General features: G+C 41.9%; 1 protein-coding gene across 3 annotated transcripts in view; it reads right to left on the bottom strand.

The window, feature by feature from the left end:
* The window catches only part of nol4lb (nucleolar protein 4-like b), a 305,822-nt gene that overhangs the window by 92,544 nt on the left and 188,393 nt on the right, over positions 1 to 24,885 (bottom strand). For all 3 annotated transcript variants that reach the window (XM_080204815.1, XM_080204816.1, XM_080204817.1), the window contains one exon: positions 8,883 to 9,166. In XM_080204815.1, coding sequence (XP_080060941.1) covers positions 8,883 to 9,166 — 284 coding nt within the window. The remainder of the gene's footprint in view (positions 1 to 8,882; positions 9,167 to 24,885) is intronic.

Raw genomic sequence — 24,885 nt, 5'->3', positions numbered from 1 at the left:
ATTAGAGCTCCCTTTCCCAGTGAAATATTTGAGTGGAAAAATTAAAAGTAGAACTTTGTGACCCTGACTCAGTCATTAGCCCATTTGCATCTAGATTCTTTTTGTCACATAAATGTTCCATTTATGGTCTACATTGAAATATCATGCCTCGTTCTTCTAAAGTAAAAGTCTAATAACACAACTTTTATTTTCTTTCCTTATCTGGCATTCTCTACACATCGCAGTATTATGGGCCAGACCCCAGATGGTGAGGGAGAAGATCCAGTTCAGGACCAGTAATCTTTAGTTCCAAGTACATAAAGTTTGAGATTCAAGATGCCTACTTAATGAATAATGCCACTTCTATGGGTTTTGAATGAACAAAAATCAATTTTACTATACTGGTTCAGTAAGTTAAAACAAATTTCAATATCGATCTTATACTCTCACATTCACACTAAGTATAAGTTATGTCATATATTTAGAAAGGTTATAGGTTGTAAGAGCTGATTACATGTTTTGATAGTGATGTCATTAGGGAATGTGTTTAGACTGTTGTTTTACTTACAGTTTTGCATTCTGATGCAGTACAGAGAATAGCTCTTCAATAAGATCTGTTGTGTGTTTGAATCCACATGTGCTAAAACACACAATTTCTAACATAGTTAGGACATTACAAGTTACATGTGAATTAACTGCTGAGCCGTGGTCAGACAGTCCATATACACAATTAGATAAATAATACAACCAAAACAGATTCCATGGATTTCTTAATAACCCACCCTGGCATTTGTCACATCAATCTCACTGAAACTTCCGGGTGGAATTTTACAACAGCAGCATTTTACAGTCCTGCCAAAGTGGCTGGCATTTTAATGGCTCACATGTTACAGCATGACAGGACCACAAAACTCCACCCTTTTCTGATAAGTTTTTTCAATCTCCACTTAAAAAAATGTATTTTAAGATTTTTCCCAATTTTATAAATAATTTTACAAACTCTCAAAAACTGCTACAGTATAGATTGAACATTTTACCACATTTATATAGATATAGAAAAAGATAGGAAAACAGTAACATAGTTGATTTGGGTTATTCATTGTAATCAGTGATTCCCATCATATGAACAATGAAAGGATAATTTCAGAGAATGAGGATACCAGGATAAAACCATGAGAATTTAGCATAGCGGTGCACACCTTTGCTTACAGAATCTCACACCATGCTTAGGCATACACCAGAATGTATTTCCCCCATCTCCAAGAACACTGGAAGTTCCACTGAGACAAAACAATGGGGGCAATTCTCCCAAGAAAAATTCTAAATGTCAACTTTGTGTAAAAATTGGAGTAAATCATGCTTTTTTTTCAACAGGAGTTTCAAAATATATCTCCCACACTCTGTGCACTGCAAAGAGCACAAGCATGAAGCACGTTGAAAATCAGTGGGCGGGCTGAATCCACTGGAGAGGCTGGCGGCATAGCGCTGAGTGGGCCACTGCACGTGTTGATCTTTCAGTGCCAAGATTGATCCATGCGCAGTGGCTTGTCTGCTGGTCTCCAGATCGCTGGCTAGCTCAACTGCTGGCCGGAACCGTGATCTACGCATCGCTGCCCCTCCCCCTGGCCTGATCACCGACTCCTCGAACATGCCTAGGCCAGCCTTGACCGACCCCGTCATCCCCAGCCTTCCTCTCAATGTTCCCCCCCAGCAGCTCTGACTCCCCCGATCAGGCCACAAGTAAGACTAATCAGCCTACAATTAGACGGGTCTTTCCTATTTCCTTTCTTCAACACAGGAACAACAATCGCCACTCTCCAGTCCTCTGGCACTATCCCCGTGGACAGTGAGGACCCAAAGATCTAAGCCAAATGCTCTGCAATCTCATCCCTTGCCTCCCAAAGAATCCTAGGATATATCCCATCTGGCCCAGGGTACTTATCTACCCTCTGGTTTTTCAAAATTGCTAATTCCCTCAGAACATCTATCTCCTCCAGCCTATCAGCCTGTATCACACTCTCATCCTCAAAAACATGGTCCCTCTCCTTGGTGAACACTGAAGAAAGGTATTCATTCATTGCCTCTCCTATCTCTTCTGACTCCATGCACAAGTTCCCACTACTATCCTTGAGTGGCCCTAACCTCACCCTCGTCATTCTTTTATTTCTCACATAAGAGTAAAAAACCTTGAGATTTTCCTTGATCCGACCCGCCAAGGACTTCTTATGCCCCTTTCTAGCTCTCCTAAGCCCTTTCTCTGGCTCATTCCTTGCTACCTTGTAACCCTCAAGTGACCCGACTGAACCTTGTTTTTTCATCCTTACATATGCTTTCTTTTTCCTGTTGACAAGACATTCAACCTCTTCTGTGAACCATGGTTCTCTCACTTGGCCATTTCCTCCCTGCCTGACAGGGACATACCTATCAAAGACACGCAGTATTTGTTCCTTGAACAAGCTCCACTCGGACACCCTGTGGGATTGACTGGCAAGTACTTCATCTAAAAGCAGCAGAATAACCTAGATTCATTCCCAACTTCAAAATGGTTAGACCGACTGATTCAAGTAGCCAGAATTTTACTGCACACCCGCCCAAGAACTCGTAAGATTGCACCCAAGGCCAATGGAGAATGCTGATTTTGGGGTGTGTGTGTTGTAAAATCAGGGCCAGATAGTCAAACACATACAGACAAAAGTTTGTCTTTACTGGGAAACCTTTTCACCGGTGAGTGCTGGCTGGCTTCTCCCACTCTGGGCTGCTCTCCTTCCAGTTTGTGCTTGCCCACCCTTCGATTTGTACAGTTAATGACCATAATCTTAGTCAATGTAAATGTGACATTTATGAACAATTGATTCAGCTGCACAAAATCAGTTGTCTCATTAAAGTGTGCTGTGTTACTGAAAGGGTCGATGTGGAGATACCAGTGTTGGACTGGGGTAAGCATAGTAAGAAGTCTCACAACACCAGGCTAAAGTCCAACAGGTTTATCTGATAGCGCAAGCCACAAGCTTTTGGAGCACTGCCCCTTCATCAGGTGAGTCCGATGCTTTGAGAATATCCCTGAAATGTTTCTCTTGTCCTCCTGGGAGTTTACTGCTGCAACTGAGTTCCGGGTAGAGCAGGTGCCTCAGGAATCTGGTGTCAAGTGTACGAGTGACATGCCTGCACATCATATCTGGTTTTCAGGGATTACCACTTCAGTGCTGGGCTTGTTGACATGGAAGAGGATGCTGCTGTTGGACCATCTTTCCTGACACTGAATTTGGAGGATCTTGCAAAGGCACCGCTGGTGATATCAGATACAAGATACTACAATGGGGTCGGTTTAGCTTAGTTGGCTGGACAGCTGGGTTGTGATGCTGAGTAATATTAACAACATTGGTTCAATTCCTGTACCAGCTGAGTTTACTCACGAAGGCCTGTTTTCTCCACCTTGCCTCTCTCCTGAATTGTGGTAACCCTCAGGTTAAATCACCACCAGTCACCTCCCCCTTTCAAAGAAAGAGCAGCCTATGGCGATCTGCGACTAAGGTGACTTTACCTTTACTACAATGATCACAAGTAATTTTGCTGTCCTCAAAAATTAAATTCCCTTTCATATATATTGTCCTTAGATACGCCGTTACTAATCAGGCTATTACTTAACAATCCTGTAATTTATCAGTCTCGAAGAATAGACTAAGCAAAAATACAGAACAGTTTATGTTGATTTAATCTGAACTTATACCAACCATCATTGAAGAAGACTGTAAAAAGATAATAAGCATTTTGCTATTTAAAAATATATTTTAGAGATACTTCTTGAGATGTGGTAAGGAGGAATAAACTATAGTTAGTTGGATCTGGCATAATGTTCAAGACCTGACATTAACAGCTGAACATACAACATTACAGTGAATATATGGCTCATAAATCAAGTTGCAAAGAGATATTATTGCACATCCTACAATGGCACACATAGAATTCTCATACAAGCCCTTTCAGGCATCGCCCGTAACCAATACGTACACTGTGAGATATTCTCTTTCTCTATTAACTTGTGTAACATATATGTCTTCAATCATCCATTATTTATAATTAGAATCATTTCTAAAAAAAAAATCAGGGTATTACAATAGGTCTCAATGAACACAGAATTTTATTATAGCACAAGTCTTACTGAGCACACAAACCAATTTTGCACTCAACAAATGAATTGATAGTGTAGTCATTTAAATTGACCAAGCATAATAGTTTGTCTATCACAGCCCCTTGGTGAGCGGAGGAGTGCTGAAATGTCTGTCAAGTTTGTTTGCTTTAATATGTAATTCGCGACATGAGGAAGATGTTTTTATAATGGCAACAAAGCTGGACCTATTGTCATGTGTACTGTGCAATACTTACATCCCAGCAGCTTGCGATGTTATACGGATCTTGCAGAATGTAAACACAATATACAGTACTACACATTCTACAGATGGATTAAAGGCAGTTGCCCTAAATTAGAGACAAAATTCTACCTAGTGATGTTCCTTTAAAGAGACACTCCCATCGTTGTTCTTTCCTATAGAATATCTGATATTTTGTGCTGTCAATCAATTAAACCAACAGGCAGGATGATAGCTTCTTCTTTTCTATGACAGATCAAGTGAAAGCACAGTTCTGATCACCAGGTTATGAAAAGGTATTAGAGGCACTGAAGGAGATACAAAAAAGATATTCAAGATTTGCAAGAAGAATAAAACAAATTAGAGGTTATAACTAACAGGAAAGATTGAATGATTTAGACATTTTTTTTCTCTAGAAGAGAGAAAGGTAATATAGTAGATGTAGAGAAGTTTTCACTTGTGGGGAGTCCAAAACCAGAAGCCTTAAATATACTCACAAATAAACTGAATAAGAAATTCAGGAGGAACATCATTGCCCAGAGAGAATATGGAACTTTCTACCACATGGAATAGTTGAGGTGAATAACATAAATGCATTAAGGATAAATAAGTACACGGCAGAGAAAAGAAGGGTATGCTAATAGGGTTAGATGGAGTAGACTGGGAGGTGACTCACAAAAACCAACATAATAGCCTGTCTTAGCGCTATATACTATGTAATTCTATGCAAGTCTTAGAAAATGCGCTAATCTCCTATTTGAATACTGTAGCAAAGTCAATCTTGCTTTATATTACATGTACTATTTGCTAGTACACTTGCACCAAGAAATGATGTTGTGTTATTACATCATGTAGCATGATGATGAATTGATGCTGACATTATAAATTTGCCCCATGATGTAATTTGAAGGACACATTGCTGTTGAACAGCAATTTTTTACTGAACCCAAAATAACCAGCAATAATGGAAAGGTCTAGTAAAACAAACAAAACACATGTTCATTCCCGTTCCCAATCTGAAAGAATTTTTGAGTTTAGCTAGTGATGGCCACCAGATGTATAAGATCTGTAAATAGGAAGGAATTCTTGAAGCGGTCCTTCATGCCAGATGGCCTTTTCTCCGCAAGTTATTGTTTATTCCCCTTCTGTTTGCATTTAGATTTTCATCAGCCTTTGTGCTTCCGACTCCTTTACTAACACCAATGATTGGTCAGAGTTGATAGAAACTTTCTCATGTCCCTGTCAGTGGGTTCAATGGTGAGCGGGTGGGTGGGCGGGGGGGAGTGGCGGCAGTTTCTGAACGACATGGGGAGGAGCCCAATTCTCCCAGATAAATTCAAAGTGTTGAATTCACGTAAAAAGTGGAGTAAATCATGCAGGTTTTTTCAGCTGGGGTTTCAAAATGAATCCCCCACATTCTGTGCACTGCAGAAGGCACTAGCATGAGTCATATGAATCAGTCGCCACTGAGTCTCCTAACTCACTGCACCACAAGGATGGGAGAATATTCACTCCCCCACCCCTACCCACCCATGCTGTTGTTTCTTGTCAGCCTCCATAGCAGGAAACTCCTCATCTTGGCCCCACCATGGGACTTAGTTCCACATGTGGGAACTCTACCCAAAATATTGAATAAAGAGGATTTGAAGACGGATGCCAGGCAGATTAGTTTGCTCTGTACTTCCCACTAAAAAACATATCCCTGCAACTGCTGACAGGTGACCTTGCAAGTGACCTTGTTTTAACACATGTGCAGATAGACAGGGATATTTCTTTCAAATGGAGGTTGCGTCAGCAGACACTCTGTGGCATTAATCTAAGATGCAAATGGCTAAATAACCATCATGTTAAATGATTCTTTATAGCCAATCACAATGTGTCACAAAAGAAAGGATGCTGGGCAGGGTGAACATGGGCCAGCATTATTTGATTGGTGACACAAATGAAAATGCCATTAAAAGTTTCTGTGGGCTTCAGCACACTAACCTGGGAATGCCACAGAAATCTATTTTCTCAGTGTCGCAGCCAGACAAGAAGCAAATGCAGAGATATGCCATCTGCTGCAAGGAGTCATGATGTGAACTTTCTGCATAGGGCAGGCAATAACAGCAACAGCCAGCTGCGGATTGAAACTTGGCTGCGCCTTCTTGCAGTTGATCCAAGGGGAAACTGCTGTAAAGCAGCAGAGGGTTAGCATCTCACACATATCATCTTGATTTTAGCTATCCAACACAGGTCAAATGCTGCACTGTTCTGTCATATATCTGCAGATCCATACCTTCACAAATTTCCCTTTTCCTTAATGTTTGTCTGTCACATCTTAATTCCTTGGCCTTTCAACTGTGACAAAGGCTACTGAGTTGCCTTTTAAGGCTCTCCAAAGGCGCATATTCTTCGTTGTCCCTTGCCCATTGTGATACTCCCCACAATTCTTCTAAGTTAAATTACAATTTTGCTCACTCATTAATAACTTCCTCTTTACGTCCAATGAGTTTGCTTCTGAAGTTGTGAACAATTATTACTCAAAATAGCTTTAAATGTACTGACTTGTTTGTCAATAAAATTAAATTTAGGTCACAGCTAGAGGAAATCATTGGCTTTCTTTCTCCTTTTCATTTTAGGTGATTGAGTTATCTGAAGCAAGGCAAATTCAAAGTATTACATAGCAGCAGATCTCCTGTGGCATTTCTTACAATAAAGTAGAGAGTAAGCTGTTTGAATAGGACACGCGAACAATGTGTCAACACAATTTAGTATTCTGTTGCTAAGGTTCAATGTGTTTTGTTGACTTGTGCCTTAAAACCACAAAACTTAATTATTCAAAGTAGATGCATGGTGAGCTGATTAAAACTTTCTTTTCTTCGTGAGGAAAGATTTAGATTGACAGGTGCTTGCAAATTTCCAGACCCAGGTCAGGAAAAACCAGGATGAGGTCACATCCTTGATGACACATGGAAGGACAATGGACATGCGCTTTAAAGATGTAAATATTCTCAAATACACTTTCATAGACAAAAAAAAATCATTGACTGTTGAGTATCTTTCCAATACTATTAGCACTTCTGAAAATGCACAATTAGAAGACAGTATTCATACATGTTTCATTAAGAGACAACAGAATAGATCAACATTTTCCATGCACAGCAAGTATACCCTAATCATGGAAAGCTGGGCACGGTGGTCAAGCATTGTAATTATGCACGGAGTGCGTTGCTCAGTATTTTCCCAATGCTGGAATGTACATGCTCATTTAACTATCAAAAGGATATGTTAATCAAGGCAGGATCTTGGTATGCCAAATTTGTCAATTACTTGCTCTAGCACTATGGTGTCATTGATATGAGCCATTAAAAGTGGCCATGAGGAGCTTTAAAGCTGCATATTTGTTGATTTTGGCCTTTTTGTTTTATTGCATTTAGGAAGATTTTTGTTTACATTTCAGTTTAATATCACCTTTTACTTTTCCCAGCTACATTTTCCCCAATTAATATCAATCAGTCAAGGGTATTTCACTGTGAGTTCCAATAACCCTTATTGATGGGATGGGGAATCATCTTTATCTCTTCAAAGAGCTACAGAATGAAGAGGAATTGCCAAAGGGAAGCTTGCCTGTAATTTACACAGAACCACTGTTATCCAAATAGTGTGGTTCACGTGCTAGGCCAGCATTGCTGGGGCAACTTAACAAGTCAGAGAAGTGTCTGCACTAGATCTGTCTTCAGGATTGTACAAGCCTTCACAACCTGAATGATAGTAGTGACTGTAAAACAACTTAATTGCATGATGCTTGAAAACTTTATGGTCCTTGAAGGTGTGCTTGATATGGTTTCATTTGTGCACTGCTGAGGTTATGGTTATGCATGAGAACCAAAAAAAGAGCTAAAAGATGGTTTAAGAGTTTGGCTTGGAAATGCTGAATATGTTGGCAGATTTTTGGTATATAATCTTGGGCTATCTGTAAGATACATGGCACCATTGAGTAACATTTGCATCTGTTTTTTTTTATGCACACGCACCTGCAGTAATGAACATGACACTGTCAGGTTATTGACTTCTGCTTGGAATAATGTATTGGTGTCTTGGATGAAGGACACTTTGAAGGACCAAAAGGGCAACCACCCTCATGTCCTTTTGGCCATCCATCAAAACAGAGATGGGTTCTGCAGTACACTCAGTTGCCCCAGAATTAGCCTGAAATGAACTGGAAAATGTCTAAATTGGCCAAACTCCTATTGTGACTGGTCTTGTGCTCTGCTAGACTAGATGATTGTTTGAATTCTCAAAAAAGTGCAAGTCAGTCTGATAAAATTGGGCCTCATGCGATCCACAGCTTATCCAAATTAGAAATTGTTATAATTTTCACAATTTCAAATGTTATTCTTACAGATACCAGACCACTTACATAGAAATAATGGCAAGTCTTTTTCAAATTTGCATATTAGTTTCAGCTCAGAGGATAAAAGGAGCAGCCCTTTTTGTCTCAAAACAAATTCCTGGTGTAAATTTCAGTATTCATTTGAAAAAAAATGACAGTACCTTACTCCCATATTCTCTTGTGTCCCTGTTCAATCTGACATCAGAGGTTGTTTTTCCAGTGTATTTGACCCGGTTTCTTTGCCCATCTGTACTGCCATTATCCATTTGACCAGGTTGAAGCCGCTCACTGAGGTTGACTGGCTGGTCCTCTGGGCTAGCACTGTAGTCCAAGCCAGTGGAGCTGTTTCCATTTATTTCTGGGAACGTGCTGTCTCCCTGTGTACTGTTTGATGTTGCAGGATTCAGGGTAGTGGAGCCACTGTAGCATTCCGAAGATGAATCATCTGATAAAAAAATACAGAATACTGCAAGAACAGGTCATTGATAAAAACACTTAGAGAGCAGATTTTCTATGGAAACATTGGTTTATGTTACCTGTTATTTTAAAATCTGCGTCTCTATTGGTGAAAAAATTGTAAAACCATTAGATACAGATTTACAGTACTAAAATTCAACATAATTTCATTCAAAATCAGTTAAAGTCAGTGGGGTGAACTTGTATTAAATAAATAACTGTTATAGAGGTTTTCATCCATGGCATTGAGCCAGATGTTCCACTGAACTGCATGTGTAGCAGCAAACACTGAACCTGTGCCCATAATTCCCAGATAGTAAGATTCCAATCCAACAAGGACAGCTACTAAGCACTGAATGTGGAATCACCTCTCAGTAATATAGGAGAGCTTGGCCATAGGAAAACCCTACACACACCCTAGTGATCAATTATAGTTTATATTACAAAACTGACAATTTGGGTGGAATTTTACTACAGACTTCAGGATCCTGACATAGGACCAAATGGGAATCTTAAGCTTGCACTTACTGGGAAACAAACTAGCAGACTCCTTATTGACTGTCTCCAAGCTTACTATCCAACTCAGATGATGCTCCCTGTGCTGCCAGTCCAGTCAAAGGGCCCATAGCTTTGAAAACTTGGAAATCCTACTGTGGCAGTTTGGGGATTGAGAGAATACCTCAACATGGAGGTGATCTAGGGGAAATGTTAAAAGTAAAAATTTAGATGACATCATAAAAGCAGGGTGCTATCAGAGGGAAAAACCTACCATATGGCCCCTGATCAACTCTCATCCCCTCTTTGCACCATGGAGCTTTCAGCTTCAACAACCCTCCAGACTGTTTCTGGGAGGCTACCTCTAAGAGGCTTGTGGTCTTCCCTGCCAGAATAACGTCAGCAACCCAGTAATATTCCCTCTAATTGCTGAGTTGATCCTTCACTGATCAAGCAGTCCATTCACCTATTTCACCTGATCCACCCCCTGCACCATGCTTTCTAACCTGTCTTCCTGAGGCAGGGAAAATCCTGCCCACTGTTTGCACTTGAGGCGACAGAGGATAAACATTAACTAGTTCACAGACACAATGAAGTAAAAGGGCCAATTTTATATTTTGAATCATTTAAATAAAGCAGGTCAACTCACTGAATTAGGCTTTACTGACGTAAAAAGAATATAAATACTGACAATTCTTCCCCTAGAGTTAAATGTTTACATCCTTGCCACATCCAAAATGTTTAAACATTACCAGACCTTGTCTGGTGTTTTGCTACATTCTCCAGAGTCTCCTTAAATGATCTGAAGCAATGTCTTGTTAGATTCAGGTGATCTCCAGAGACCAGCCCAAAGCTGTTTCTGAATACAAACTCAATATAAAGATGAAGGTAAGTAAAAATGTTGATTTATTTTTCTTTCTCCATAATACTGAGCTCAGTGTTACCATAAATATTCCAGTATTCATTTAAGTGTTTCCCTCTACTTTCTGAAACAAAATAGCACATTTTTGCATCTCAAGATTCTGAATAAAATAAGAATCATCCATTTTTATTAATTTTTATTTCAGGTTGAAATACCACAAAAGCAATCAGAGTTTTTGTTGCTGACTGACTGGATAAATCGCCATCCATGTTCCCTCTAAGCTGTGGGCAACACAGAGGTTCCCACACAGGGTGTGCACAAGTCGGCTTGTTGCCTCACATGGTTGGCCAGGCAAAACAAAATTGAAAGAGTCACACTCTTCAACAAATCAGTCACACACTCCAAAAAAAGAATTTAAGGGTCCACTGACCTACTTGCCAATGTGGGTGAGAGTTCAATCAATACTATTCGGAGTTCATTCACACAATCCTGCATACTGCTGAAGTGCGATCCCAAGTTTATGGTCTCATTACTTTAATTCTCCCCTCCATTTCCACTCTGACTTCGGCCTCCTAAGCTGTTCCAGTGAAGTTCAACATAAGCTCAAGGTACTGCACCTCATCTTTCAACTACATTTATTACAGCTTTTCATTGAGTGTGACAATTTCAGATAACATTAGTCCCATTTTTTCATTTTTTTTCAACAGTAATTTTTGGTGGTGATTCTGATTTTCTCATGCACACCTCTAGGGACACCTTTTGTTTCTTTACTTGTCCCATTATCATCTCCTTTAGCCTTGCATCATCTTTCCTATTGTCTTTAAATCTCTTCTGCCTTTCACCCGATTTTAGATCATCACGCTATTCTTTCCTCCCCCTCCCTTTCTATGCCATTTTAAAACTTTTGCCATCTCGGAATATTCCCAGTTCTGGCAAAGGTTTGTCGACCTGAAAGCCTAGCTCTGTTTCCTTCTCCACAGATACTGCTTGACATGCTGGGTATTTCCCGTATTTCTGCTCAAGTCTTTGTTTAGTCTGCACAGTCATTTTCACTTTCTCCACTTGGACACTAAACTGGCAGAGATGGATGTCTGACTGCAAAGGAATCCACTTGAATTTATTTTTCACATGGAGGTGGAATTGTGTAAAATTGAAATCTATAAAATGCAAGCAAACACACTTTGTAAATGTGCATTTGAGAATGAGATTTGATTGAGTACAGTTTTGTTAAAACTGACAATGTAAGCTGAGAGGCTTACCACAAAATTAAACAGGCTCCTTTTTAATTCAATGCAAGTTATAATGGGGGCGATTCTCCTATCCCGCTGCTCTGCTTTTTTAGTGCAGTGGGACAGGAGGCTCTAATAATCAGCTGATTTGCACTGGATGTCCGGGCCTCCGCATATCTCCCTGCGCTGGATTTCCAGCGCTGTCAACTCCGCGCTGATGAGCTGCCTAATATATGTAGCAGATAATTTAATATAATTCAAATCCGTTTAGCAGGCCCAGGACTGAGATCTCCAGGCCTGCTAGCCTCTCCCCTTTGCCAGGAGTGATGCACCGTGCGGGATTTAATATAGCTCCCCAGTTGTAGGGAGCTGCCGGCCTGATGCTGCTGGAGTGAAGGGCAGGCAATTAAGCTCCCCTCCAAGGGTCAGGTGCCGGGGTGCCCCTGGGGCACTGTCACCTTGGCAGTACCAGTAGGGCCCCCGGCACTGCCCAAGGCACAAAGTGCCAATGCCTAGGGGTCATCGTAGCACTGTCCATCGGGCATGTGGAAGTGCCAAGGGGCAGGGCCCCTGGGGATGGGGGATTGGGGGTGATTGGTGGGGGTGGGTAGTCCCACTGCCACTCTGCAGTTGGGAGGTAGGCCAGCGATCGGGGGGATGGCACTCCAAGATGGGGGGAGTTGGAGGGAGGCAGTTGGGACTGCCAGTTTGAGGGGGGGGGAGGGAGATGGGAGATCAGGGTGGGCCACGGAGAGGGTGCGGGGGAGGATTGGTGGGAGGGTTTGGGGCTGGGCCCAGGCATGTGCAGGGGACCAGTGATCAGGCTGTGAGGCAGTGGGTGGGTGGGTCACATGGCCACCGATGCTGGGCTTGTGGGGCTGGCCAGCAATCGAGCTGGTCAGCAATTAGGAGTTCGGTAGATAGGGACCACTGTGCCAATCTCGGTGCTGACAGATCAACACATGCATAATGGGCCGCTCAGCTCCAAGCTGCCGGCCTCTTCAGTGGGAATAGGCCCCGCCCACTGGTTTCTGGAGTGAATCGCACTAGTGCACTCTGCATTGGACAGAATATGGGAGACTCAGTTTGAAACACCCACTGAAGAAAACCATGTGATTTACTCCAGTTTTTACATGAGTTCAACACTTATCATTGAAGATCATGCATGTGTTTTAAATTCCTATTAGTTCTCACAAAAAGTATCTGTGAGTTCCAATTTTCTAACCTTCCAGGTGCTCCGGTTTCCTCCTACAATCCACAGACTCCAGGGACCAAACTGTCCTGAATCTTCAAATCAGACCTGTGACTCAAAAAAAAGCAGCCCGGACATATAGATTTTTGTTCTACTGGTGGAGGGGGGGCGGGGTATTAACAGGGGTCAGGCCCACTCCCCCCTTGAAATAGTGGGGAGACAGTAACAGGGGCTTGCCAGATGTGGAGGAGGGCTATTTAAAAAGGTCACCTCAGTGGACTTTATCCCAGCTGGAAAAAAATCAAACTGTGAACTCACAGCTCCCTCACTTTTTATGCACATCATGCCTACTATTAACAATCTCAAAAAGATAGCTGAATTCACCCAAAGTGGTATCTGGTCCTCTCCAAAAGGGTATCTTATCTGTCCAAAAGAGTTAACTGCTCCAAGTAACTGGCAGCTTTAAAATTTTGTTCAAATATTTAAAGCCAATGAACTGGATTTTAGACTTCCCACTAACGAAAACTGCATCCACTTTGTACATATGCAGCTTTCTCCGTGAACATCGATACGCAGACTACAACATGACCCTGTTACCCTACTAATGGAAATGCTGGGATTGGGAGTGGAATTTCTGGAATTAGGGCTCTGAAACCATTTTGGCCAAGGTACCAAACCCTTCTGCTGTGTGAAAATTCAGGCCTGTGTAACTCTATGTAATAGCATAGGGTTAGTTACTTCCCGTGCTATGATATGAAACAGAACGTTTAAGAGTATCATCCTAAAACATTACAAATTACAAGGCTTGTTAATTAATGCAGTCAGTGGAAATCAAGCAAATTGAGCAAGTGCACCAGTGGGATTTTTGCCAAGAATTTTGCTTTGTATGTTTTGGTAGCATAGCACTACAGCACATTTAATGAGCACTTTCAATATAATTAACATTGTTCATTAAATCAAGAGGCCACTTACACTTGATGTGCTTTCAACTCTGTTTTGTAACATTCCACAAACTTTATTTAAAATGTTTAGATACATAAAACAAGGTGTCAATATTCTAAATGGTGCCATCTCTTTCTAAGAAGGTTTGGTTAATAGCAATAAATATCAGATTTATAATTCACAAAGGAAATTTTTTTTAAAACTATCCACTTCTGAATTAGTTCAAGTTTACAGAAATGTAGTTTATTTCCATTATTTCCATTAGTAGGATAACAGGGTCATGATGTCATCAGTGTATCCAGTTACGTAAAATGTTTATTTAAATAATCTACTGACCAGAATCTTAACATAAAATATAACAATATACAATTGTACAATATAACAATATAGTATCAGGCTATCTGACCATCAAATACTCATTAGTTTTTTTTTGCAAGGTATTTTAAAGTGAAATTTTCCATGCTAGTGCTGCAAGAATGGAACCTTGCCGACTGAGGATGTCTTCTTTGGTGTTCACTTGCTAATGGGTATGATTGACCACCTAAAAAAGACTGTATCACTCACTGGTCATAGGTTCTGTGGATCCTTGCATGTTGATGAGCCCAGTCTTAGAGCCACATCTCCAAATGCAATCTTGGCATGTGTTTCTGAGAGGTGGAGTTGGTTCCTTGGTCTTAAAATCATTGGCATTCCTTTCTCAGACTCCTTTTCTGGATCTCCCCTTGCCATTGGGTGTTCTCAAAAATTTGTATCTCTTCAATTAGAATGTTCCTCCAGGCAGATTTCTTCTGAACAAGGCAGGCATTGATGTCTCTGTTGAGGCAAGTCTCTAGGGTGTCTCTGAAGTGCTTTCTTTGTCTTCCTCTTGTTCAGGTGCCTTCTGTGAGCTGGACGAGAAAGATTTGCTTTGGCAATCTGTGGGTTAGGAAGTTTAGGATCCAGTCACAGAAGGAGGAGCTGGGCCCTAATCATGGAGTTTGGTGATGAGTTTTGTAGGAATAATGGTGTTGAAGGCCGAGTTGTAGTCAATAAATAGGAATCTGACATATGTGTCTTCATAATCCAGGCGTTCTAAGGTTGAGTGTAGGGCTAGGGAGTTGGCATCTGTTGTGGATCTGTTGTGGCGATAGGCAAACTGTATTGGATCCAGCAATCTGGGAGGCTGGAATTGATTCATGCCATGACTAACCTTTCGAAGCATTTCATAATGATGGATGTCAAAGCCACTGGATGATAGTCATTAAGGCACACAATTGGTTTTTCTTTGGTACAGGGATGATAGTTGTCTTCTTGAGGCAGATAGGGACCTCAGATTGTGTAAAAGGTGTCCGTGAATACTCCCTCCAGCTGGTCCACAGGATCTGAGTACTCCTCCGGGTACCCCATCTGGGCCAGTTGCTTTCCATGGGCTGATCTCACATCTGCGATGGTGACATTGGATACCAGTTCAGTTGAGGCTTATGGGGTGGAACGCGTGTTCTCGCTGACTTCTTGCTCAAAGCAGGCATAGAACACGTTCAGTCATCAAGGAGGGGTGCATTGATGTCAGCGATTCTACATTCCTTCATCTTGTAGCCTGTTATGTCTTGCAGACCATGCCATAATCTTTGCGACTCCGTGTGGCTAGCCTGGGACTCTAGCTTGGTCCAATCCTGTTTCTTGGCATCTTTGATGGCTCTCCATAGATCCTTGGTGGAAGGCCTCCTGAGGCCAGGTAGAGTGCACCCACTTTTGCTGCACTTCGTCAAGAAATCTGGTGAACACTCCCTCCGAAAAACAAGGCGCAGGCTTCCTGGCTGTCATGTTCAGCAACTGCTCCAGAACGAGTGCTGGGGAATCATTCATATGAAGTTCCCCAGTGATTGCCATGATTAAGTTGAGCAAATCAGAGAGAGACAGCTGCAGGCACAGTGTGATTCTTAAGACCATAGATATTTTTCTTCACAAGCCTCAAGATTTGGACTGAAATAATGCAGGAGCCATTGGCGGGATTCACTCCATTTCTCTCACCAGAACTGACACACTGGGGCAGTCTTATTAGAATTTGGCAATGTCTCCCTCTTGACAGTACAAAGAATTAACAGACACACTGTATTAAAACACAGCTGCTGTGAATTGCATCAAGTTACATTAAACTAATGAAAACGGTGATGCAAAAATATAAAGGTTATAATTATTAGAAACTAGATCTGCTAAATATAAACAATCACTTTGCATTATATACATCTTAAATAGGAATTCTGATGCTCAAATCTGAATGAGAGTTTAACCAGGTTAACCAACAGAACTTTCCTGCTACTTGTTCTACAAAAACAATGCAATGCGTTATCATGTTGGCTTGCAGTTGTATCTGGAGCCAAACGCGAAGAACTCAGACACTTGTGGTTGGTCTACTCCTCCAGGTGAGGCCAGGTGGTTGATTAATGAGCAAGTTCTGACAGTAAAAAAGTTTCTGATAGGATCAACCTGGCTCAGGTACTAAAGTTAATTCTCCTCTGTATCCTTCCTATTCGCCAGTTTCAAACCAATGTATCATCTCAAGAGTGTATTTACTCTCAAAATATTTTCTATGCTCATTTAATAAAAGTAATAGGGCCAATTTTCCAAAGTGCCAGCTGCTGACTGAAAACCTGTCTTACTGGCAGAGCTATTCAGAAAATCATGTTCATCGGCACACATGATTTTAATTTAAAAGGATGTAAAATTGTTGGAAATGAGCCCAATACCTGAAGCAGACAAGACTGATCTCTCTAACATCGTAAACTCTGAAAATTAAAGATTGATTGCAAAAACTATCTCAGCCACTTTGATATCTTCCTACTTCTCCAAGTTTTGCTGCTCAACATTAGATAATCCCTGAGCCTGTCTTTTCATGCAGCCACCATAAAAAAATTAAATCAATATTTAACTTTGATTTCAGTGGATGATAAACACATTGTAATTTTTGGCTTCATATTATTTATGATTAAAATATGTACATTCAAATATTGGTAACCTCCAAAACAACAGTTTGCAATAAGGCAGATTCACAGCTTCAAATCATTATTTGGAAAGGCAACATTTTAGTGGTACCAATGCACTATGCAGAACAGTTATTTGTCTGTGCCCTGGAGCTCACTGCACTGGAAGGGTTTTGCAGGAAGGATACAGTGTGGTGGGTGGAGACGAAACCCAATGCAAGAAAGTGCTCCTCTTGGTTCCATAAGTTACAAATACTTCGCTGATCCCAAATCCCTGTCTTTAACTGGTGAGAAAGTCATTAACAGCTTCTCCTATTAGGGCATTGTTAAAATTACAGTCAGGGCCTACTGATGGATTTGGGCCTGAAACTGTATATTTAAAGAATGACTTTGTCAGCTTTAGAAGAGTGTCTTTGTCCCTTCCCAGAAGAGCAGATTAAAAGAGAAGGCAACATGAATGGTGCACAGTTTCAGTGGGCAAATAGCCTGTTTGTCTTTAATCACCTGCTTGCTCACTTCTACTCAGGTCGGGTTAAAATCACCCTTCTAATCTACTTTGGGAAAAGATTCAACATGGTCCTAAATGGACTAATTTAAAAGGAACTTAAAAACAGGAACCATAGTTTCGATTAGCAACCACACTGTATGTTCCCCTAATAAATTATCCAGCAGTACACCTAAGCAGGAAATGTGCTATCACATTGTGGTTTCTTTATATTTTGTTGGCTAATAATCTGACTAGTTGTCCTGTAACAGGATAACAGAAAAACTACAGGAGGTAGTGTTACGGAATGTCACTCACCAGAAGTTGTTGATGCACTACTGAAGTAGAATACCTCTGCATTCACTTTTAGCTGTGTATCAGTTTATTAGAGTAGAAGAATCATTCAAGCAGAAGATCGAAAACTAGTCTAATTCTTCTCAGGCAAAGAAGGGAATCCACAACCAGAATGCTGTATCATGCTCAAGTGAGCAGGCACCGTGCCAAATTCTCAACTATAATTTTTTTTTCTTCAATGACCAACTGAGCTTAAATAACTCCCTCCACTCCTTCCTTGCACTTACGCTTTGCAATATTAATTTTAATTGAGCAGGGCTAAACAGCTAAGTCAAATGCCTGCTGTGAAACTTTAATTAGAATCCTAATAGAAAATGGTACAAAACAACTGTCAAACTTGTTTGCTCCATAACACTCCCACTTACCCTCCCCAACTGCCTAGCTTGACAATGCAAGTCGGACTCCAGTGCAAGCTAAATGTCACTTTGACATACAAGAGTCTTTATCATGCCAGAAGTGTGTGGGTATTGTCTGCAATGCATGTTATTCTGAGGGAACTCTGCTTGCAAATTGTTCTGAGTGCTAAGACCTGGAGACAGTACCCATGAGAGATAATCTATCACTTCCAGAATGCCTTATAGACACCTGCATTCCATACTGGTAGCAAGTGCTCATGGGTTCTGATGAGGAACCGATATATTGAAATTGCATTCAAACCAACTCTTAAGAGACCGTCTAATGTCACAGGCCAGAACTCCAATGAAATCCCACCATTACATGAGAACAATTAAGTGATGACAATGTTATAATTCATTTCAGTTGTCTATTTATTTTGGCATGATAAACCTAAAGCTTGTAGGACATTAATAAACCTGTCATGCATTATGGTCCTCCCACTCTGTTCTGCAAGCTGGTTATTTATTCATTGATGCAGGAATGGTTTTGCATAATTTACCCTTTTTAGGTCTATGCCACTATTTCTGCATCGTAAAATAAACAATAAATAATTTTGGACACATTTTTTTCCAAGACAGAAATTTGTTACAATTCACTAATTATATTTGACAATTGTCAGATTAAAATAAATACAATTTTCATTCTGTACCTATTTTGTTATCAAAAATGTGGTGGGATTTGGAACTCTGCAAAATATTTTTAATACTCAACAAATTCAAATAAATAGTTCACTCATTATTTATTATTGTTTCTAATTTATATCAGTTTTTGATTGAAAGTATCAAAATAGGAAACAAAATGCATAATGTTTTCTACTGTCTGAAAACGTGTTCCAAAGTATGGGGCTAACCTCATCTTTTTTTAATTCAACTCAGTCATGCTGACAATGTAGTGATTTCCTCCACTCGGACTTAACATTAGTGGTTGCAGTTGCTAATTCCTTCACTGTATTTGCCACAATGTCCCTCAGGGGTGGTCCAACCTTTTCACTGACTCTGCACCCTGGGATTAAGTTGGCTTATCCCTCTGCGAGGCAGCATGAGCAAGTCTCCGTGCCTGCAGAAGAACTGGCGTCACCATGGTAACTGAGCTCCTGTCCACAGCTCAGCCAATGAGTCGCTCTGAAGAACTAACAGTGAAAGATGTCCTTGGCTGTCAGACTAGGCCTCAGGTCTTTCCTCCGTGATGATTTTCAATCTGGATTTCTGACCTCCCCCTTCAAAATTTCCACTGAGTTATGACTGGTCATATAAATGGGTAATGTTCACACTGAGCTCACAGCCTGCCAGCCACCGAACTCAGACAAGATACCGCAAGCAATGAATGAATGGAAGAAAATACATTACAATCCAGTAAAATAACTTCCCTGCTTTTCCATTCTTTTATTGCTAATAACCACAACAATTTAAGCTTTATAGTAAACAATTTCTGCCTTGAAAAAGACTTATTCTTTCTTAATATGTTGTTTTCAGAATTCAAATCTCTTCAAATTTTATAGAAAATTAAAAATGACTTTACAACTTCATTTTTTTGGCAAATTTTCTATTCTCTCTCTAAATTAACCCCATAGCACAATAGAGATTGACAGTAGTATTGCAGTTATATGACTGGACTGATAAGCCAAAGACTTGGACTAATGATCCATAGATATGAGTTCAAATTCCACACTGGATGCTGGAGTATTTAAATATAGTAAACAAAATAAATCTGGAATAAAAGTCTATTATCATAATGGGAACCATATAAGTACCAAATTGCCACAAATCTCATTCAATGAAGAAATTTGTCATCTTTGCCTGGCCTGGCCTCTGTGACTTCACATTCACAGGAATGTTGTTGACTCTTAACTGTCCACTTAAATGGCCTAGCAAGCCACTCACCTATATCATACCACTACAACTACAACTAAGCATAATAATAATGTAAACAGACAACGCATAATAATAATGTAAACAGACAACCTAGTTGGCATCACCAGATTTCATACCAGACTCGTACACAATGAACCAACACTCAGTCCAAGCAACAATGCAAAGTCTCCCTCAAGCCAATATCCCAGGTTCTTTTATCATCATTTCTAGTTTTGTCCTTTCCCACTGATAGGACTAGTGCATCGGACGTGATAGCATAGTGGTATACAGTAAGAAGTCTGTGGCCCTTCGAGTCCTCAACACTAACCAGACCCTAGTGGTGTGATTTTAACATTGCATTGTGCTCATTTCGGGTGCAACACGGTAAAGTGAGGCATAAAGCACCCAGCACGATTTGTGCCGGTTTTTGCGACCGGCACCATTTTCCGAGCGCTGGATTTCCTGTGCAGTCAGATTCTCACCAGAAATGGGCGAGAGGCAGGTTAATGTATGGAAAATTTATTTTAATGCAGTTTTACATCTGCTTAGTGAGCCCCATGCTCAATTGTCTGGGCCTGCCCCCCCTTTATGATCTCGCTGGGAAAGGTTCTTGCAGGCAAGGAATAAACATGTTCCCCATGATCAGGCAGCAGTCAGCTTGGGTTCACCAATGGAACCGCTGGCCATTGAGGCCCTCAAAGGAGGCCGAGGGCAAGGGGGCTGCCTCTTGGGCAGTGCCAAATAGGCAGTGCTGCCCTAGCACCTAGGTAATGCCAGTCTGGCACCTGGTCAATGCCCACTGGGCAGTGCCGGGGTGGGACTAATGGGGAAGGGCCACGGGGGTAGGAACATTGGGGCAGGCTAATTTGGGGAGGGGGGGCCTACTGCCACTCTGAAAGGATAGATGGGGAGAGAGGGCCCACTGCCACTCTGCAGTGACAGGGGGGTGAGAGGGAGTGAGAGGGTTCCTCCTACCACTCTGCAGCAATTGGTGGGGTGGCAGGTTTGTGATTGGTGGGGGCAAGAGGGTCCGTGATCCATCTGGGCACACAGGGGGTTGGAGGGAGCTGTAAATCAGGCCGCGGTCCCCTGCGATTGCAGGGGGAGAGCTCGTTCGGACTGCCTGCACAGTCAGGCGCCTGACAGCTCTCGCTTTTCTGTTTAGCCCCTGCTACTGCTAATGTGAATGTGAAGCATCAGAGACTTGCACATGCACACTACCTCCCTCTGCAGGCTTTTGGGTGCATTAAGTCCTGCCCAAACTCTCAGTTTTAAATCCACCCAGCATTTAGGAAAAAAAAGGTAATATCGTCCCCATTATCTCATCATATGAGTAAAGAAGCCCTCTGATGATTACAACCAAACATCCTCCGACAGCTGACTCCTCTGTGTTGAACACCATTTGGAAGAACTAAGGGTTACAAGAGAACAGAATGGACTGTGGATAGGTGACTTCAATATTTAAACCAAAGCTGGTTTGGTGGCATCATATCCTTTAGCTGCTGAACTGGGCCTGTAACATGTGGTAAGAGATCCAAAATGAGGGAAAAAGACTACTTGATCCCGTCCTCATCCACCTTTCTGTCACAGATGCATCTATTCATGACAGTATTGGCAGGAGTGACTACTGCACAACCCATGCAGAGACTAAGTACTGACTTCAGACACCATGCTGTGCTGAACTACAACCAAGCTAATGATACACATTCAGATTAAATCAAGTTACTCAAAACTGGGCATTCAAGAAGTGTAGGTCATAATCAGCAACACAGTTGTATTCAATCACAATCTGTAACCCCATGGCCCAGCCTATCCCTCACTCCACCATCACGGCAGGGTATCAATGTTGGTTCAATGAGGAGTGCATGCCAGGAACAGCACCAGTTGTATCCGAAAACATGGTGCCAACTGAGTGCAGCTAAAACATAGGACTGCATGCACTTCGAACAGTGGAAACCATGTGCATTATGCATAGAAATCATCTTTCAACCAACAGATCAGGTCATAGTTCTACAGTCCAATCAGATCCAGTCATGAATGGTAGTGGCCAGCTGAGCAACTAATGATAGGAGGAGACTCCATAATCACCGCCATTTCAATGACAGCACAGTCTAACTTGAAAGTGCAAAACATAACCGGTAGGACTTTTGTGCATTTTGTGGCAACCTGCCATTGATTGGTGGTGGGTTCTTCTGGTATCAGTGGGATCAAAGATCCCACTGGCATGAATGGTTGGAAAATACCAGCCAAGGCTGAAATGTTTGAAATCATCTTTAACCAGAAATGTTGAATGAATGATCCACCTTGGCCTCATCTCGAGATTTCCAGCATTACAGATGCAAATCTTCAGTCAACTTGTTTCATTTCACGTGATATCAAAAAAACAGATATAGCTAAGACTCTGGGTCCTGACAATATCCCTGTTGCAGTGATGAAGACTTGCATTACAGAATGAGCTGGACTTAGCCAGATTGTTCCAGTAAAGCTACAACATTGGAAGTTGCTCGACAAAGTGAAAAATAGTTAGGTATACTCTGGCCACAAAGAGGACAAATCTAATACTGCCCCAATAGTCTATTCTCAATTATTAGCAAACTTTTGAAAGGAGTCATCAATAATAATTTCAAATGGCACTTCTCACCTGCTCAGCATTGCTCAGTTTGTGTTCTACCAGCTCCAGATCTCATTACAGTTTTGATGCAAAACTGCTGAATTCTAGAGATGAGGTGAGGAGGCAGAGACATAGTGGTATTGTCACTGGACTAGCAATTCAGAGATCCCAGGTAATGGTCTGGTGACACTGGTTCAATTCTCACCACGGCAGATGGTGAAATATGAATTCAATACAAATATGGAATGAAAGTCTAATGATGACCATTAAACCATTGTTGATTGTCTTAAAAATCCATTTGGTCCATTAATGTCCTTCAGGGAAGGAATACTGCCAATCTTATCTGGTCTGGCCTAGATGTGACCCCCATACCCACTGCAATGTGGTTAACTCTTAATGGCCATCTGATACGGCCCAGCCAGTCATTTAACTCAGTGACAATTAGGGTTGGACAATAAATGCTGGCCCAGCCAGTGATGCCCACATCACATGAATGAATAGAAAAAGTGATTGCCCTTGACATCAAGGGTGCATTTGACTGAGTGTGGCCTCAAGGAGACCTTGAAAAATAGAAGTCAATGGGATAAGAAGAAACACTTCCACAGCCAGAAGTTACATCCAGCTACAAGGAAGATAGTTGTGGTTGTTGCATGCTAATCATCTCAGCCCAATGACAATGTTGCAGGAGTCTCTCAGAGCAGTATTCTAGGTTCATCCATCTTTTGCAGTTTCAACAATGACCTTCCCTCCATCATAAGGGGATGTTCATTGATGATTGATGCTGGGTCAACTTTGAGTAACTCATCTCCTAAGCAATGTTCCCTCTAACTTCTGTTTCCAGCAATCCCTTTAAAAGCAATATAAACTCATGCCTCTCAAGGACGATGTTGCTTCTGTGAGGTCTGTTTGTTTGTTTTGCAGTACATTCTTAATTGCTGCACAACCCCATACTTGTACAGCTTGAAGGGAACATTTGCCTTGATTCGCTAAAGCCTCTCTCCCCAATCCACAAGGCATAAGTCACAAGTGAGGTGCAATATTCTTCATCTGCTAGCCTGAGTGCACTTCCAACAACAAGCAACGTATGAATGAACATCCAGGATGAAGCAACCTGCGTGTTGGCATCCCATTCAGCCCCTTCATTTTTTTCGTTCCAACACCAGTGCTCCATGCCTGCATTGTGTGCCATCTACAAGATGCAGTGCAGCAATGCTTCTTGTACATTATTTCCAAACCCATGGGCCGTGATTCTCCCATTCTTGTATTGGCTGATTTGCGCATGGGAAACCCCTGGGCGTTTGCACCCTGGCAGTACCAGCCTGAGCTCCCTGGCACTGCCTAAGGGGCAAACTGTCAATGCTCAGGGGGTACCTTGGCACTACCCATCAGGCATGAGGCAGTGCCAAGGGGGTGGGGCCTATGAGGTGGGGGGGGCCCTACTGTTACTCTGCAGACAAGGTCGGTGGGAGAAGGAGGGAGGCCAGCAATTGGGGGCTGGGGGGGCTCAGTCTGCTGCGCAGGGGAGAATAGGTTGGGATTGCAGCAATGGGGAACTGGGGGGCGAGGGGGTGGGGTGTGGTGGATAGAGAGGAAGGGGGGGTGGAGGGTTCGGGGCTGGCCTGGAAATGGTTGGGGGAGGGCAGAGAGGTGGCAATGCGGGGGTTGCTGGTCTGGACAGCTGGCACTGTGGGGCTGCTGCGTATGCGTCGATCTTGGTGCTGACAGATCGGCGCATGCACAGTGGCCCGCTCAGTGCTCTGCTACCAGCCTCTCCAGCAGGCTTAGAACTCGCCCCCTGAATTTTAATAATATAAACACTAGTGACCTCTGCAGTGCACAGAGTGTGGGAGATTCTTCTCTGGGCTCCCACTGAAAAAACTTTCATGTGAATTCGACATTTAGAATTTTTTTGGGAGAATTCCGGCCATTATCTCTACCATTTAGAATGACAGCAGGGATAGGAACAGCACCTCTAAGTTCCCCTCGATGTCACAAGCCCACTTGACTTGGAAATGCACTGCCATTCCTTCATCGATGCTGGCTCAAAATCCTGGAACTTTGGCTGATGTAGTCATCATGGCTGACAAGCTGGCAACGTTTGCAAGTTGTGAGACGTGAATTTGATGTTTGCATCAGTGCTAAGTGTAAGGGTGAGGTGTAACAAAAGAATATTAGATGCAAGTCTGATTAATAGAGATTGTTGGTAAATGAGTGATGGATTTCAGCAGCAGCTGTGGATACTGCAGTTGTTGATAGGATATGGCATTTGCAGGTGCATTCACTAATCTTTTTTGAGTTAACTAGACAATATTGAATTTTGGACTTTACCTTCA

The sequence above is a fragment of the Carcharhinus amblyrhynchos genome, chromosome 16 (assembly GCF_965287045.1).
Source record: "Carcharhinus amblyrhynchos chromosome 16, sCarAmb.v2.hapA, whole genome shotgun sequence".
Classification (NCBI taxonomy): Eukaryota; Metazoa; Chordata; class Chondrichthyes; order Carcharhiniformes; family Carcharhinidae; genus Carcharhinus; species Carcharhinus amblyrhynchos.
The sequence above is the reverse complement of the archived record's forward strand: the minus strand, read 5'-3'. Positions and strand labels throughout refer to the sequence as shown.